Here is an 18,139-nt window from a genome sequence, read left to right as displayed (position 1 = left end):
TTCTCGTGGCCAATCAGAGTGGGGAGTATCCTCAGCCTTGTAGACTTGGCAGCCTCGTGAACAACATCCTTCAATATATATTGAGGACGAAGACAATAGGCCAAATCATGTTGCCGGGGGAACTATTCCATGGCCTAATAACCACAGCTCGAAGCTCTAGGATCTCGTCGTGATATCGTTCGTGCTCGACATTAATCTAGCAACACATAGTCAGAGGGATATGAATACGCTACCCCATTGTCCTTCCACGGATCATTAGACTCTGCTTGTCGTCCGGGGTACCAGCATATTGTCTTCCCTCTCGTACAGGCTCGATGTCGCCACTGCTGAACGCACAATGCCCGACCCCTCCACTGTGAACCATCCCAGGGATAGCACCCCACTGCACAGCCTTCAGCGAGGCATCAGTGTCCCAACTCGGTTGGTGACACGCTGCCGCAATGGCCGCGCTACAACTCCCTACCAACGGTATCGATGGATCATATCTCATCAACGCCAGCCCATATGTAACAATAAGGAGGATCCCTCCTAAGACAAGCACCATGATCATGGCCAGCGGAGAAAATCCACAAGAGGCAATCGCAATAGCGTCATAGAGATCCCCATTTGGAGTATACTCTGCAACCACCGCTAAAAAGATGCTCTCCGAGATCAACCAATGCAATACTCCGGAAGCCACCATCAAAGGGATGGCAGCCTTGTAGGGTAATTGTAAGAAGTGCGTGCTTCTTTGGCTCCCCTTCGGCCTCGACACTCTCAAAGTCTTCCTCTCTTTGGCGAAGTCACTCCACTCGCTCGCTAGCCACATACTTGTCAACAGTCCGTTCAAATTCAAATACAAGAAGCTGAATAATGTTTGTGGTAAGTTTGCAATGAGGATCGAGGAGAGGATTTTCGACGGAGGAGAGCCAGTGACCCCGACGCTCCAACCGGAGATTACGCCCGCGGGAGTGACTTTGCCAAAGCCGATGGCGCCGATGGTGAGGCCGTCGGAGTGAATGACTCTCACTGCCACTGCAAGCAAGGCGCCCACTGCGAGCAATGCAAGGACCATGAAGCCAGTGGTCAGTGACCATCGCTTGATGCTGGCGGACTCAAGCCCACGTTTAGGGCGCAGGCGGGCTATTTTTGCCCTCTTTTTGCCATTTCCCAGATGATCCCGAAGACACCAGTGCCTCTTTGACTGCATGGCCATGACAACCTCACTCTTGCTCAGCAAGCACAACCCTTCCGTCGATTTATCGTTTTCATTAAGAAAGCTCTCCACGGCATCTCCTATCGTGATCAAAGGGTTGTCTGCCAATCGGAACGCCACGAAGAGCATCCCCATAATCTTGATAGCATTACATGTCAGAACAATCGCCACGATGGGAATGTTGCCATTATAGCTGCATCTCTCAGGCACAACCTCAGAAAGGCAATACTGGACATCGAAACTGTAAGGTTGCCATTCAGATGCGATGGCTGCCACTTTGGAAACCCAAGTTTCGCACGGTTGTGGCTCGCCGTTCGATTGAAAAGGTACATTAACTTTGTTGACGATGTTGGGATCCTTGGTGCAAATCCTGGGTATCATGTCAGGCTGAGATGGCCTGGAGGCTTGCAGGCGCGGGCGAAGACGAAGTGAAAATTGAACGGCCAAAACTCACCAGTCAAAAGGCCTGACACCTCCAGAAAAATAGGGTTGAACTGTCAGCACGCTATTGTTCGGATTGCTCGTGCCATTATTTGACAACAGTATCAGATTGCGCCGGTTGCTCAGGAAATTTGTGGCATAAGCGTTGATGCATGCCTCATTGTCTAGGCGCTCCCATTTCTCTGGATTCGTGAGGAGCGAAGACTGAACATCCCTCGGGTCGGTGTAATCGTAGGCGGTATTATAGATTGTATTGTTCAACGGCCCAAACGGTTTGCCATCAATAAAATCTTGTGTCACAAAGAATAGATCGTAGTCATTCATTTGGAGGGATTTATAGAATGCAGAGTTATACCTATTGCAGTCGATCAGCATGGGTGTCAAGAACTAGGACTCCATCGTCGCATAATCCTTACATGAGATGCAAGGGTATCGAAGACAACCCGAGCGCCCACCAAAGAATCATCTTAGCACCCGGGATTCTTCTCAGGTTCCTCACACTAGGTACTCCCACGTCGAGGAATTCTCCCTTCGCATGGGCACGGTCGATATCCGCCCTGGTAGGAGCAGAGAGGCATTGCATGCAGTAATTGGAGCCGCCCAGTAGTAATGTACTGAGCGTGTTTATCCCTAAGTGAATCCAGGTGTCCATTGTTTGAACCTTGCCACAATGACCGTTGTAGACTTCAACTAAGCTAGAGCCGTAGGCGCGAGCACCAAGCCAGGAGACCACCACGAGATTGACGAGAAACGACAATGTCCCGAGAAGGGCAGCTGTGAGGGCGCCGGTGCGCCACCCATAAAGGCGAGTTGGCCAGGTGAAGAAAGGGAGCCGCAAAGGATTGTTGGAGAGGTACGATGATCCTGTACGAACAGGGCTGGAGTCAGAGTCGAGAAGAGGCGATTCATCTCTGATCGTCGAGCTGAAGGTCGTTGTGAAACTGGACTTTGAACGAAGAGAATGCTGCTCCACGTAGATGTCTCGACTCTTGAGTTCCATATCTTCTGACTGTGCTCTGCGGTACGCTCTCCGTGGCTCCAGAAAGTCCATTTTAATACACCTGGAAAACCAACCACCTGGCTGTTTCCTCTCCTTAGGGCAGTCAACAGCGCAAAGGCGCAGTTCCAGGGCCGAAGTCGCTTTTGAAATAACATGTCAGACAGTCGCTCACGAGGGAGAGTCTAAGGATCTCTTACTCGTATCGACAAGGGGCCGGAGAGGACGAGTTTGTCAATGGCGTTTCATTGCTCGACCTGCAATGGTAGGCCTGATGTTCCAAGACTGACACGCAGTGGCATCGCCCTAGCAACGAGTTGGCTTGAGGCTTGCTCACCGCAGAGCCGCTGCCTCGTCGCTTCCCGCTTGAAAAACTGCTCAATTCTCTATTTACTCGGGTTAAAGGGAACCAGCAGAATTGCTTTGTCTTTCCTGTCTTCCGGCAAGTGCGGTCGCCTGGCCACGAGCGGAGTGAGCTGGAGTCTGTGGTGTCGTCATCTTTTACTTGAGGCCGTTGATCACGGAATCCTGGTCGATACTTGGGTCACTCGGGTCTTGAACGGTCTGAAGTGACCACGTAGCCAATCAAATAGCCCAGTTATGTTTCAGCCTTACCTTCAGGAGTTCAGGCGCGCCATCCTCCAATTTCGCACATCGGTTTGATCAGTTGATCAAGGGAAGCGCATGCGGCAAAAGAAGCGGGTCTTTCAGCACAATGTATTTACCTTATGAGAATCGAAACTGTGTTGCCAATCGACAGCATTGCGACTAACCTAACCGAAGAGCAATATGGCTCGGGTCCTTTCCGTGAGTTCAGGACGAAGTACCGGGTACGGAGTGGACACGGATGCTTTTCTCGTTCTGAGGACCACGCTGTACATCAAACTGTTGAGTTGATCAGGTGTCTCCACGACGATGTTCATGCTTCGTCTCACTGAACCCATTGACCGGCTGCGGCGCGTTCAGACCTATCCCTCTTTTGACCCCTAGCGCTCGAAGACCTTCCTATTGGAGGGTCATGTAAGCATTCAAGACCTTCTTCGCATCCGGGCTCAGCGTCTCATTAACCACTCTACCTATTCTGCCTCCATGTCGTTGATCTGCAGCCTTGAGATAATGTCCCACCCACCTCCTCAGGTCAGTTACCTCCGGGAAAGGATCAAGCGGAGGTGGACGAATCGTGTTCAGTTGCGTAAACCCAACCCCAAAGCTACTGTCTTCAACGTCGAGCTCTGCAATTGCCGCATCGGCCTTGGGTGGAAGCGGGGGATCTTCGAGCAATTTCAGCAAAGCGTTACACGTCAGTAGCCAACCTTTGGGATAGCGGTCGACGAAAGCCTGGGAATCTGCCAGTGATTTTGTCAGAGAGATGGCGGCCATTTTCCGGTCGAGAGGCCGAGCCAATTCCTGGGTCTTTGGCAAGATGATACTCAGGTACAGCTGGCGGAAGACATCATGCTGAACTCGGTCCGTCGCGGCGACAAAGAAGTCAGTCCCGAGACCCTTCTCCTGATGCGACGATACGAAATGGTAGAATCGGACAAATCGTAGCTGGAAGGCCTGAGACTGCTTGCTTTGTAGTCGCGTAAGCATGATATTCAGAATATGCACCCAATATTGCTCGAGAGCGGATGGTTGGAAAGTGGAGATGGAAACTTCAAGTAGGTCAAAACCGTAGCTTTCGTAGACCTTGGTCGACACCAATTTCTGAAATATCCCCAGGACACTCTCCACTTGATTGCTGCTAACCAGCTCACCGGCTGCTCGCGGGATGATGGCTGCCAGTAGTCGAACCAAAGCCGGTATGTTGCCTCGCTGATCCCAAAGCGTCGGGCCGAGGACGGGCCCAATCAGCGGCGTGTATTCCGGCGGTAACGGTTTGTTGGGCTCGGCCTCCAACAAAGCCCCCATCAGTTGAAAGGTGTAAGGGATGAACTCTTCAACATTGTTGGAGAGTATAGCGGCGAATGGATTGAAGAGATGCGATGCCAAAACACCGGCATGAGCCGGCGGTGTGAATCGAATCAGAGCTCCTAAGCTCTCGAAGTGGTAGTAGTAAAATTTGGGATTGCTGGGGTTGGAGGAGATGATGGTGGTGATGGTGGTCAGATGTCGCAGGACACTGTCGGCCACTGCAGAAATGTCCTCTCGAAGAACAACTAGGACCCTCATAATGCAGCGCATGACGAACTCATTCTCTTGGACTTTTTGCGGGGTTTGATCTTTTTCGACCAAGCTGAAAAGATGTTCGAGAAGATTGCTCGCCAACGGTTTAATATGCGCCGGGTCGATGACAGGTCGCCCGGTTTCATCGGTCATGGCCAGCACCCTCTCAACCGCGACAGCTGCGTAGGTGTACACGCAATAGTTTGAGTTACCGAGGTGGTTGACAAGCAAAGGCATGACTTGCTGCCACTGATCCCTCGTGATAATACTCCGAAAGACGTAGAGATACTTGATGGCGTCGACCTTGATCAAGGGTTGGGCGTTGTCGTCCTGCAGATCGCTTGCAAGATGCTTTGAGAAGAAGTCACCGATATCCACGAGGCTGTTGGTTTTGGTCACTCCGTGTGTGGTAGTTGTCGCGCCTTTCGCGGCCGTGGCAAAGAACACGCTTACTGCTGTATCCTTGGCCCTCCAGTCTTGTTGAGGGTTCGCCGCAAATTCCTGGAAGCATTTCTGGACATATGTCATGGCAATTCCGGTAACGGACTGTTCAAATTGATCGCTCAGTTGGCGAAGGAAATCGCCCGCTGCTCTTCGGCGAGTCTCGCTATCTGACCCTTCGAGATCTCTTCGGATGAATTCGATTGGCTCGTCCTCGAACATCTCAACGTCAGAGTCTCGCAATGCCACGTTCGGCAGAATAACCTTCTCAATGATCTGATGCTGAACATTTGGGTCATTGAAAGTCTGCGCCTGTTCGCTGATGCCGCCAATTGATGTCAAAAATTGGAGAGCTTTACTGACGAGGATGTCGTTCTTAGGCTCGGGGCCAGTCGTCGTCAACAGATTCCACGAGCTCTCGACAAAGCTTCTGACATATTTGGAAAAGTCATCGTAGTACTTGCCGATGTACAGGGTCAGTGCCTCGAAGATATTGGACTTGATATTCTCTAAAGGCCCGGCCTCTGACTCGTCATCGGTATGCAGAAGAGGGTTATCGTACCTCAGGTACTTCAACAGCAAGCCGGAAATGCCCTCTAGATTGTCTTCAAAGACGGGGGACAAGTCCTGGCACGACAGATCATAGAACAGCTGAAGAACCAGGTCGAGTTCAGCAAAGGCATTTTGCAGAGCAGCCTTATCATTGCTATGAGCCTCAATGTAGGCATCCAGGCTCTGCCACAAGGAGAGAAAGGGTTGGGCAAACTTGGACAGGACATGATTGATCTCGGTGAAGAGCTCATCAGACCGAAACAATGGCCTCCATCTCGCAAAGATTGAATGAGCGACCTGGAGAACACCAGCGTTGACCACCGGATCGCCTGGTTTCAGACGGGAGATCAGGTCATCCACCAGCGTGTCCCACCGCTCCCAGAAGTCACTGTCTGCTATCACACTGATGGCCTCACCCAACTGTGTCTGAATACCCCGAGGCACGGATATCATAAGCCCGACAATCTCTGTCTTGATTGCATTCACATCTTGATGGGGGAGTTTGTAGTTGCCTTCCACGTCGGTCCAACTGCGTCTGATGAAGTTCTTGAAGAAGAGAGCGCTGGCCAGTCGGGTGTTGTACTGGAAGTTGCTAGAGGCGGTGATTTGTAGGAGAGAGATGGCGAATCCAGGCTTTTTTTCTTCGGCGCGGATCTTGAGCTCGGCTGGGCAGCGTTAGATGAATTCAACCATCAGGTGGGGGGGGGGGGGGTTGCCCATACCTTCTTTGTTCTGCCTGGGGTCAAGACTAGCATCCAGGAGTTGAGCGAGAGCCGCGAGAGACGCCATGGTGGGTAGTATCGCTCAAGCCTTGTTCAACGTTGTCGGTAGCTGCAGTAGGTTCTTTGGATTTTCTTAGCGCATGACGTCGAAGAACATTCACTGTACGGCGGGAAAGGGGGGAGAGCAGATGGGCGAAAGGGAGCCCGATGTCACAGGTATGCGACTTTCTGATCCAAGACTATCTATGCCAGACAAATACAGAAGGATGAAGGCAAAGTGAAGTGAGAGTGGTGGCGTGAAGCTGAATGGCACCTGGGGAAAGATGGAGCCGCAGTGAGGATTTGTTTACAAGCGCAACATAGGCAGAGAGACTTGCTGCGGCGGCGGGCGGCAGAATTTAGAAATCCTCGCTCACCGCCTTTGCGTCGCCTAGACGGGTGTTGACGCTGACAGGTGAAATGGCCGGCCGTACATAAAATCACGTGCTGGATACGGTGGATTGGACAGACTATCACTGGTGCTAGCGGCTAGGCGCGGGAACGAAAGGACGATAGTGACAGAATAATACGGAGAAGCGAGGAGCGAGATCCCACAAGTACTTGGTCGTCCAGCGATAGGGCTGCTAGGCTGCTAGGCCTTTCTCCAGGTCATGATGGCGGATCATGCGCTGTATTTTTCTTTGGCTCCAAGCGCCTCCTGCCTCTGCCTCACGCCGCATTCACGTTTCCATGCGTCACGGATAAAATCCAAGAATCCAGAACCAAAGCCCTTGCAGTCTCTCATCCTGCCCAGTGGCCATCGTTCTCTTCATTCCAGAAAAATTTTTTCCCTACCATTTTTTCCTTTGCACTGATCCATGCATGCTCCACCATCCATTTTCATTATAAGACTCGTCTCACAGTCCCCTCGGCGGGCCTCCTGCCCGTCCCAAATGCTGCTGATAACGTGGTCGTTGTTATCGGCAAGAGTGGCCACCTGATAGCAAGTTTTCGAGTCTCCTGCAACTATAAACCCGAATTCTCTCCACCTCCATCGGTTGATCTCGCGAATACCAGAAAACATATCTCTCTAATGAGAGGCACGTTTGCACTGGTGCCTGTATATAATCCTCGTCGTCACGGGTTTTTTTCCCAGGTGTGTTCACAGTCCATTTGTCATGTCATCCGCCTCGAGGCTGGATTTCCCACCCACTATTTTACTTACAGTCCATTCACCCTGGGCTGTCCTTCGAAATACCGCTTTTTGATCCGAGCGCACTGTTAGGCCCTACACTTTCTCCCCTCGTCTTGTTTGTCTTTCGACGGTTAAGCCCCTTTATCACGGGGCTGACTCCAATGACCCCCTATCAAATGCTGGGCTGACTAACTATATCCTATTCAGGGGAGAAGTCGTGTCGTATGTCGAAGGAAAATGGTTCACCCCAGGAAGGCTCGGCGGCCAATCCCAATACACGAGATTCGAGGAGACTGTCGCTGTGGCACATGTCAATATCGGCGCATACGTCTCCCAGCCCCGAAAACGCTGTTCAAGGAGGACGCTCCGAGAAACCTTTTCCTGATGGAACGCCTCTCAACTTGAGAGATCTCCTCAAGGAGGGACTGTCCATTGGGGATGCTCCGGAAGAAGCACGTTCTTGGCTTATTGGTTTCGGAGATCTCAAACCGGGCACAGACGTCTCTCGCAGATTTCTCAACCTTCGGGAAGAACACCATGGTGATCAGGGTGCCACCTCGTTGCTGTCTTTGCTGATCCAATGGGTGCCTCTGTGGTCGCACAAGGCCGAAAAGGCTCGAAAGGAGATCAGGAACTCGAAGTCGGGATCTCTCAAAGATCAGAAGAGTCTTGATTGGTTGCTTCAGTATATCTGCGACTTCCTGGAACTAGGTCACTCTGACCTTGATCCTCTGGAGTTATCCCGCACGGTGGAGACTACCACTACCCTATGCCTCAATGCTAGCCGTCAAGGGGATATTAATGGAGGCATAAACATCCTCTACACCATAATGTCGCATTTCGAATATCCTAGAAGTGGACTCGATCAAACCCTCGTGGTATTGTGTGCTTCTGCTGCAAACTTGCCAGAAGTGCCAGGCCACCTCTTTGACTGTGCTCGGATATTGGCTGCTGGTGACCTACAACAAGACTTCATGAGTACTCTCTACTCCTTTGTACGGACTCCAACCTTGGACAATAACAGCAAAAATCTCTCCCATGCACGCGGCGCTACCCGACTCTTGCGGAACCTTATCGACGAACCACATAGCGGAGGAGGTTTCGTCCTTTGCTTAGGAGACTTTCTAGAGCAGTTGCATTTTGCTGCACAGCAGGGCATCTTTCGGTTCTGTTATGATATCCTCAACGCTTTGCATGGGATACTTTCGAGCAATCGCCTCAAGGCCGAAATTGCTGCTATTGACTTTACCAAAGCCGTGGATATCATCCGGCTCTGCTTGCAAATGACTCCTGTGGGTCATCCGCAAGCGGGCATCCCTCGAGTAACTTCGCTACAGATCGCTGCTCAAGAAGATGAAAAGGACCGCCAATACGAGCGACACTTCCGTGACCGAGAAACTATAGCCAAAAGGCTTTCCCATGATCTCTTGAGGATATGGGATTTGCTACCCTTCCCTGATCGAGCTGCCATCCACGAGCTCTTCCTGATATTCCCGCAATATGCTGGCCAAGCTCAGTTGACAATGACTTTGGATTACGCAAAGGACAAATACTTGTCGTCGAGGGATCATATTGTCAGGAGGCAGTACTCGGACAACATCTACAATGATATTGTTCTGAATCACTCCCTACCCTCGGCTTGTCGCCTGAAGGGTATCGAGGTTCTGGTCCAGTCTATCAATTCCCCTGTGACCACGTCACCTGGGCTCAGCACTGAGTCTCACTTGGCATACACGTGGATCCTGGACAAGTTGCTAGATCAAATTGATGTTGAGCGCGATGTCCAAGTTTTCGAAACATTACTCAAATCGTTGGATTACATGGCTTCAAACTATCAAGAGGCTGCAATGGAACAGGCATCAACCATGCGCACGGTGGAGAAGCTGCAGATGTTGATCATTGAGGGTCCTGCAGGAGTTGCTTTCAGCGATGATCTAGCAATATTGGCGACAAAGGTTCTCGTGACAATTTTCGGTTACAGCATCCACACCGATGCCAAGGCTGCTGTTAGAGCTTTTGAGGTCCTGCTGGAAACAGCCAGTTCTCGCTGTAAATCCCGACCGGCACGCCTTGTTTCGAAACACCTACTTTTTAGGGTGCGAGCGGATGACGCTGGCTTCATCTACATCACCTCTGCGAACGAAAGTCAACACATTGCCAGTGCGCTTGTGCGCACGCGGGAATCAGCCGAAGCATTCAATTGCGAGCTTCCTGCTTCGCAAAGGCATTCTGCTAGCAGCAGCAGCCTGTCGACTAGATCTGACACTGGTGACCCGTTGTGGATGTATCCAGATACCGAAGATGTCTCTTATCCATTTGCTGGGCGAGTATCCGGTGTCCTCAATGTTGAAAAAGGTGCATACTCGCAGGTCGAAGCAGAACTCGATATGGACACATGGCTCATGAGCATCATACGATGCCTTCAAGCCGACCAAGATTGGGAGACCTACGGCTACACCGTTGTCCATGCCGCGGCTCAATTGAGCAACATTGCCCTCTTTTTGAACTCGATACAAGCTGTCATCAAGCTGCGGCAAGTGTTGTGTGAACAGATTGTCAACAATACCTTCCGGGAGCCACCTCCGTCCACTGGGTTGAAGAAGTCAGACGTCGCCTTGTGCATGTTCAATATGTTAGTTTCGTTAATTCCTTATGCTACAATGAAATCTGAAGCCGTTCAGAAAGGGTTTGGAGATGACCTCGTCCGAGCCTTTCTTTCTGGGATTGGCGGAGCTTGGGAGGGTACAGCCCGTGGTTGCATTCATGCACTCTCCCTCTGCAGCCTTGAGATCCCTTCTTCGGTTGCCACTTTGTATCCCACCATGATTGACAAGATGTCGAAGAATATGACACAGACCCATCTCACGACACATATCCTGGAATTTCTCATACAAGTTGCACTGTTGCCTGAAATGCACTCCAACCTCAATCCAGACGAGATCCAGATGATATTTGGGATCTGCATTCGGTTCCTTGAGAAGACGAGAGAGCAGCAGCACTCGTCGGTGACTTCACCACCTGGCAGAACCAACCCGACGTCACGACACAGCGGAATGAATTTTCGACGGCCACCGTATCGCGCAGCTATCTTGAGCGACACTGGGTTGCCTCAATATGCGGCCGCGTTGGCTTACCATAACATGATTTTCTGGTTCTTGTCCCTTCGACTGGATATTCGGGCGAAGTACGTGCCATGGATCATTCCGAGACTCGTCTGGAAAAATGCTCGTGGAGACGAGACCATCGACGAGCAGAGCCAAGTTCTGATCGACATGATGCAGAGAACAGCGTTCTCTGACCTCGGGGAGACTTCACCAGACCACAGCTTTGCAACTCCTGAAGATGGACCAGTATCATCTGCCTCGTGGATCGTCGGGCTCAGCATCGTAACCGCGCAGACAGCTGGTCACACTGGGAAGACGCAGATAACTAAACGCCAGGCTTCAGGCACCACATATGCAAAGTATCAGCAGTTGACAGCTCCGTTGCCGTCTCACCACCGACCAGGCTGCACTGAGATTCGAAACCAGGAAGCCACAACCGAAATCCTTCCTCCGCATATCATCCTTCAGATGGTAGCTAGTGCAGCAACAACCAGCGCAGCTGACCAACCGCTGCTCCTACCCCAAGAAGACTTCGTGCAACGGGCACTTGAGAGCTTTGATCGCATTCCAACGGTTACTAGCCACAAGATCGGCGTGCTCTACATTGGCCCAGGCCAGACCGCTGAATCTGATTTCCTTGCAAATACGAGTGGGTCTCCCGACTTTGAGCGTCTTCTGGACGGTCTCGGCTATGTTGTATCGCTGGAGCCACCGCTCAACTTCAATCCCCAAGGCCTGGAATACCCTCGGGACGGGAAGCACAGCATAGCGTGGCGGGATCGGGTGGAAGAGATTATTTATCATGTGCCGACCATGATGCCGACGGACCTGGAGGACGATCCTCAATGCATCACCAAGAAGTCGCACGTCGGTAATTGCCACGTCAACATCATTTTCAACCGATCGGGCCTTGAATGGGACTTTGACAACTTCAAGTCCCAACTGAATTATGTCAATATTGTGATCCGACCAGCCTGCCGTGGCCGAGAAACAACAGATCCAGATTTCATCCCCGGCTTCTACTGGGTTCGGGTGGTCACGAGAGACGATTTACCAAACATATCACCTGCAGCAGATCCCAAGATCATCTCGGCGGCTCAGCTCGGGCCTTTTGTGCGAACACTGGCTCTGAATGCCAACATGTTCTGCCAAACGTGGAACACCAAAGACGACGACTTGGAGTTTCCAAGCGCTTGGAGGGCAAGATTTCAACAGATCAAAAGACTGAAAGAGCGTGTGATGAGTAAGTCAGGAGACAAACAGGCACCGTCAGCTGGCTCAGTCGCAGCCACCAGCAGCAGCATTGCGCCGGGCGCATCAAGCGGGAGAAGGACACCAATACCGAGGGAGAAAGATGGCGCTCTAGTATCGCAGCTGGACTTTAGCTCCTGGACCATCTAACTAAAATGAGAGTGGGACAAGGAGTTTGTGCTTCGAAGGAAAAAGGGTGCGCTTTGGCAACGACATGGAATTTTGACGACGGGATAGGGAAAGAAAAACGAATAGCAAGCAAGGCGTTGGGGGAACCATTTGATGGGCACGGGCATGGACATGGCAATGGGCATACAGGGATGGACAAGGCAGGGAAAAGGCGAGAATTTACCCTACTCTCCCGGCGGCTTGCATGATTGTCATTTGTATAGCAAAAGTTGATCTATTAGCTGTTTCTATGGGGCTTGTGAAGCTTGTCTATTATTGAGTACCTATCTTACTATACGAGGTACTACTCCGTACTTGTAGTGGTCTCCCTTGGTCTCGCTTGGTCTCGCATAGACTGCGGGGGATGATGCGTGCTGTGCCCCTCGCTGCTTCGCCCCTTGCACCGACGTCAGCTGCTGCTTTCTGTACCCAGGCATCAGGAATTCAACAACTGCGTCGCCACCCACCTATTGAACATTCTCAAATACAATTTACCGTGCCATTGTCTCTGCTGCACCAGAATATGCACTCCTGTTTCGACCAACACCAATTACACCGAAAACGTGCATCATGACTTCAGGGTCATCCTCACGGCCAGAAGCGCCTTCGCCCTCTGCCTCGTTCTACGACCTCTCCGACGACGAAGAAGGGGGCTACAACACAATCACCCATGCCACTACCACAAAGGGCGTGAAACTGCTCTTCTCCAAAAGCAAAGTCTACGTCCACCCTACGCCCTCGGCCAAGGACAATATTCCCGGCTTCATCGCCCTAGTCCAGCAGAAGTCCCCGCCTCTCTCTGACGACGACCAACGTCCCACCTCGGCCGATTCCTCATCCAAGAAGAAAACAAATGCGTCCTCATATCTATTGGCCTGGGTCCCTGAAGCCTCTCTCGCACAGGATGACCTGAGCACTTATGTGAAGGTGGACCTGAAGGACAGCGAATCTCCTCCTCGACAAAATTACCTGGTCCCTCCTCTCCCTCTTGCGACTACCTTTGACGAGTCGCCAGTTGGACCATATGCGTTCTCGCTACCCCTCTCCAGCATATACTCCATTCACGTCCGCCCGCCAAGTCTAGGCTGGTGGTATGGCAGCGTTGTCATCAACACCCGCGCCGGCTCAAGCTTACCTGCTCTGTTCTTCCATGACTCAGAGTGTGAAAGCACGATACTGCAAAAGAGAAAAAGAGCGCGAGAATCGTTTGATCCCTTTGGGGAAACAGGCGAGCTGTTTTGGGGAGGTGATGAGGTGCTTCGATGGCTGAAAAGATATGTTACCGTGGAAAGGAGCACTGCAGAACCGTCGATATACCTCATTGATCCTTCTGAAGAAGATCGCGTGGGCTTCGGTCAAGGACGAAAGTCGCTTGAGCAAGCAAGACGCAAGAGTGAAGCATCCACATCCAAGAAGCCTAACCAGAAGAAACCACCAGGACCGGGGATGGATCCTTTCACAAAGGCACTTAAAGAAACCAGATGGAAGATTTTGGAGCAACTGTCCAAAGTTACAACGTTTACTCGACGGACTGCCGAAGATCTTGCTAATAACAAGAATCTCCCTCCTCAAGTGCGACGCCTCATTCAAAATCCCGAGATTCAAACCCTGCAGGATGAATTCGACAGTGCCAAGTTATACCTGGCACGATGGGCTATGAGCATCGCAGAACAAAGCGAGCGTGAGAGGAGACAGAGAATATGGACGGCACGAGATGTGCTTGACTCCGAAGAGACCAGCGTCGGAGACTTTGAGATTCTGGACATGGAGGCCGCGCGGATGACGCTGGCCGATAGTAAAAGACGCCCGGTCGACATGAAAGAGTGGAAATCCTTTTTTGATTCAAAAGGTAAATTACACGTTACGGTTGATGAGGTCAAGGAACGTATCTTCCACGGCGGTCTGGACCCCGAGGACGGTGTGCGAAAAGAAGCATGGCTATTTCTATTAGGATTGTATGAGTGGGACACTACAGAGGAGCAACGACAAGCTCTCATGAACAAGAAGCGAGATGAATACGTTCAACTGAAAGGTGCTTGGTGGGATAGAATGATCGATGGTGATGCTACCCCCGAGCAGGAAGAATGGTGGAAAGAGCAGAAAGTCCGAATTGGTGAGCCTGATCAGTCTCCAAATCTTGCTTCTTCATACTTACGATCCCAACTGACTTGGCCGCTCGACATGCAGAAAAAGATGTGCACCGCACAGACCGGCACATCCCCCTCTTCGCAGGTGAAGATATTCCTCACCCTGACCCGACCTCAGCGTTCTTCAACCCCAATGGACCCGGCACAAACGTGCATATGGAACAACTAAAGGATATGCTCCTGACCTATCTGGAGTACGATACACCTCCCTCCTCTGCCGCTGCAAGCGCCCAAAAATCATCTTCCTCGTCACAACCACGACGTTACCAAACCCAAAACCCCCATCCCCAAAATCTGGGCTACGTACAAGGCATGTCCGACCTCCTTTCGCCCCTTTACGCAGTCTTCCAAGACGATGCCGTCGCCTTTTGGGCTTTTGTCCAGTTCATGCGCCGGATGTCACGCAATTTCGTCCGCTCACAATTGGGAATGCGCGCCCAGCTCAACACCCTCGACCAGTTGGTCCAACTCCTCGATCCGAAATTATACCTCCACCTTCAATCCGCAGATTCTGCGAATTTCTTTTTCTTCTTTAGGATGTTGCTCGTCTGGTTTAAGAGGGAGTTTGAATGGTCCGACACTTTAAGACTTTGGGAGTCACTATGGACGGACTATTATTCCTCTCAGTTTCACCTGTTCATTGCAATGGCAATCCTCGAAAAGCACCGTGATGTTATTATGGACCACTTGAAGCATTTTGACGAAGTGTTGAAGTACATTAATGAGTTGAGCGGGACGATTGAACTCCAGGATATTCTATGGAGGGCGGAGGGATTATTCAAGAGATTTGAGAGGACGGTTGAGACTATTGATCGCAAGGACGCTTTCCCGCCACCCAATGCTCGCAGCGTTGACGCACAACTGAGACAGAGGATACCAGGCGCAGCGGCCAGTGCTGGGGAGCAGAACCCTTTACCCACTGCAGCTACAGGCTCCGCGTCCAGCTCACCCCAACGGCCAAGCCAAGTGCAAATCTCGCCCGCAAGCCCTGCCAGACAAGGAGCTCAGCAAGCGAAAGGCAAAGATGTCGAAAAGGCCAGAGTCATCACGCCGGAACTGCGACTCCTGCTAAGTCGAAAGGTCATCACGCTCGATGGCGAGGATGGGTCAAGAGAGACGGAGAGGACGAGGGCGGGTGGGCTGAAAGACTGAGCCCCCTGTGCACGGCTGTCGGACTTGGGCTCACAAATGGAGCCGAGTGGCCTCAAAGTTAGGGATAGAATCGGTCCTCTCCTTTCTTGGTCTTTCGATGCTCTGGGGAACGAACTCTAGACAAACGATGTAATATGTGTCAGCACTGGGGGAACAGGGGGATTTTATTATACCCGCCATGGCAGCAAGGAAAACATTGTCTCAACAATCATCTCAAACCCTGTTATTTATTCTACATAAGAAGGCCGGAGTTCTGTCCATGAACGCTGTCCAGACGTGATGTCGTAACTGTGGCCACCGTACATGAGCTCATCCAGATCCTGGACGTTGAGAAGCATGGGAGCGAATCCCAAATGCGGACGAGATTGCTTGCACCTTCCAGGACCTCGGTTGCTGTATGAATACGTGTCTCTTCTCACCTCGGGGCCGGCGCCCAACTGCAGTGTTCAAATCTGCGTACTTTAGTATTTCCTTCGAAAGTCCGTGCCAGGCCGAGCCCGGTTTGTGCGCCCCTACAGGTTGAACTTGAGCTTGATTGAGTCGATCTTGTGCTCTAGGAGGGTCCTGTCGAAGTCGACGTCCGTCGGCAGGTAGACGTTGCCTAGGTAATGGTCGTAGCGATCGAATGGACAGGCTCGTCGTGGGGCCCCTGGAGTCGCCTCCTCAGCTTGCGGCGAGCCGGCGGATGAAGAAGATCCTGCGAAGTACGGGCAGAGGTGCTCCGTGAGCAGGGTCGCGACTTTGGACCTTCCTGACGTGTTGAGCATTGACGATGGTGGTGGTGGCGATTGTCTGGACGAATTGGAGTCATCGGAGCGGCCGCCCTCGAAGTCCGTGGCCGCGTCTAGCCAGCCGGTCGTGTCGATCCAGAAAGTCGACTTGTCCCCGTCGGCTTGCAGGGTCGCAGCAACTTGGGCAAGGGCGCTGGAAATGACTTTGTCGAGCTTGAGCTTCTTCGTGACCGAGTGCCGTGTTGCGGAGAAGGGTGCGAGGAGGAATATTGAGAGCGTGGACGGCGCCGAGTTGTAGATGTAGCTCCCGTCATCGCCTAGATCCGTGGCCAACCCGTTCATCGTCGCGGTGTTCGGGTCAAAGGGATACGCGTTTGCACGGATTGCTTGGATCAATTTGATGTATGCGTCGACAAACTCGTTGGTGAACTTGGCCAGAGCATGCCTGTTGACGGGTTTGCTCCTCCTCGCGTCGGGAGAAGGAGAGAAGAATTGGACGAAATCCACGAGTCCGAGCTGGAGGAGGAGCACCGAGGGACTGTACAGCTTGAAGTTCCAGGGACGTGCAAAAGCCCTTGTCCCCAGAGGTCCTGCGCGGAAGAATTGATCTCGCACACTCGGTCCCGACTCTCCTGCTGGCATCAAGCCGATTCCTGTTGTGTCCAGGATCACCGTATCCACATGGGATTCTGCCCCCAGCTGCTTGCACCAAGCCTGTATTCTTTCGTGCGAGTCATTTCGCAGAGTCGATGGGTGCAGACGATGATTCATGGCTGAAAGCGATATCTCGGACGTGACGATCTCGACAATTTCCCTCCTTGGCCGGGACGCATTCTGATCATTGTGGACAGTTTTGTCGAAACGTTCATCAACGGGAAGGAGTCTCGCTGGCGAGGACGTCTCGTTCAAGGCCGATGAAGCTGCTCTGACCTCCGCAGATGTGGCATTGTCAACCCAAATGCCTTCAAACTCGAGGACGCCACCAGTGCCGTTCGGGCCTCCCACATGTGTGAGCCTGACTCTGTACGTCTCTCGTGGATCAAGGTCTTTGACGATCGGAACAACCAAGCCAGCCGCTTCTACCCAGTAGGTGTTGTGGCCCTCGATCGATACCATGAGGCTCACGGGTTCTGAAGCTCTGGTATTGCTACCGCTCGACCCGAATTCGGAGTGATGGATATCCCCGGCGTCCACCTGTTCTGGCTGCTGCTGTTTGGAGGCAAAGTTGGGATTATTGAGAGAAAGATAGAGGCAGGTGGCGTTCGCTATGACCATCTCGACATATGAACCTGCCCGAACAATTAGTGCTTCCACCGGCTCTTCGTGTTGACTGATCAACAGACCTGGAAATGCTGCGTCCCGCCGCAGTTGATTTGCCGTGGGCATCCATCGTCCAACATACTATCGAGGTTCAGTCTCGACGGGTTAAGAAGAAGCATTGGCACTGTGGCCTACATGGAAGTGAGGATGGCTGGCCGGAATGAAGATGTTTTCCTTCTCTAGCAACTTTCGTAGGATGTGCTTGAGGGAGATCCGACCGTCGATGCCAGAAATCGTGAAGGAGGGCGAGACAGGGATCGCGAACACATGGACGAAGAATAGGATCATCAGAGGAGACAGTACAAACAAGCAGAAAAGACGGAGCTTCGTGGTCCACGAACTCACCATCTTGACTTCCGCGGTAGAGAGTGCCCTCCAACCCGTGCGATGGGTGTGTAGACTGTAGAGAGTGTTGCGGACAAAAGATGAGAAATCCTAGCTCTGGCGATTCACTCTTCAATCCGCAATCATGTGCCCATAAAACGGGACTGGTCTGGCAGAAGATAACTCAAAGCTCCTATATTTTAGAGCCACCATTTCTGTCAACAATTCTCATGTCTATCCTGAGCCCTGATCTC

General features: G+C 51.9%; 5 protein-coding genes across 5 annotated transcripts; 2 read left to right on the top strand and 3 right to left on the bottom strand.

The window, feature by feature from the left end:
* Positions 1-229: 229 nt before the first annotated feature.
* Positions 230-2,687, bottom strand: Z519_02455 (uncharacterized protein; the record flags this gene model as incomplete). The annotated part of the gene is made up of 3 exons (XM_016760211.1): positions 230-1,565; positions 1,650-1,991; positions 2,053-2,687. 3 exons carry the CDS (start codon positions 2,685-2,687, stop codon positions 230-232), a joined length of 2,313 nt encoding a protein of 770 aa, XP_016623732.1.
* Positions 2,688-3,638: 951 nt separating this feature from the next.
* On the bottom strand, positions 3,639-6,581 carry Z519_02454 (uncharacterized protein; the record flags this gene model as incomplete). The annotated part of the gene is made up of 2 exons (XM_016760210.1): positions 3,639-6,457; positions 6,515-6,581. The coding sequence occupies 2 exons, from the start codon at positions 6,579-6,581 to the stop codon at positions 3,639-3,641; spliced, it is 2,886 nt and encodes a 961-aa protein (XP_016623731.1).
* Positions 6,582-7,912: 1,331 nt separating this feature from the next.
* Z519_02453 (uncharacterized protein) lies at positions 7,913-12,193 on the top strand (the record flags this gene model as incomplete). The annotated part of the gene is made up of 1 exon (XM_016760209.1): positions 7,913-12,193. One exon carries the CDS (start codon positions 7,913-7,915, stop codon positions 12,191-12,193), a length of 4,281 nt encoding a protein of 1,426 aa, XP_016623730.1.
* Positions 12,194-12,781: 588 nt separating this feature from the next.
* Z519_02452 (uncharacterized protein) lies at positions 12,782-15,510 on the top strand (the record flags this gene model as incomplete). Its single annotated transcript, XM_016760208.1, has 2 exons — positions 12,782-14,324; positions 14,399-15,510. The coding sequence occupies 2 exons, from the start codon at positions 12,782-12,784 to the stop codon at positions 15,508-15,510; spliced, it is 2,655 nt and encodes an 884-aa protein (XP_016623729.1).
* Positions 15,511-16,022: 512 nt separating this feature from the next.
* On the bottom strand, positions 16,023-17,909 carry Z519_02451 (uncharacterized protein; the record flags this gene model as incomplete). The annotated part of the gene is made up of 2 exons (XM_016760207.1): positions 16,023-17,642; positions 17,697-17,909. The coding sequence occupies 2 exons, from the start codon at positions 17,907-17,909 to the stop codon at positions 16,023-16,025; spliced, it is 1,833 nt and encodes a 610-aa protein (XP_016623728.1).
* Positions 17,910-18,139: the final 230 nt, after the last annotated feature.

The sequence above is a fragment of the Cladophialophora bantiana genome, assembly GCF_000835475.1.
Source record: "Cladophialophora bantiana CBS 173.52 unplaced genomic scaffold supercont1.3, whole genome shotgun sequence".
Lineage (NCBI taxonomy): Eukaryota > Fungi > Ascomycota > Eurotiomycetes > Chaetothyriales > Herpotrichiellaceae > Cladophialophora > Cladophialophora bantiana.
The sequence above is the reverse complement of the archived record's forward strand: the minus strand, read 5'-3'. Positions and strand labels throughout refer to the sequence as shown.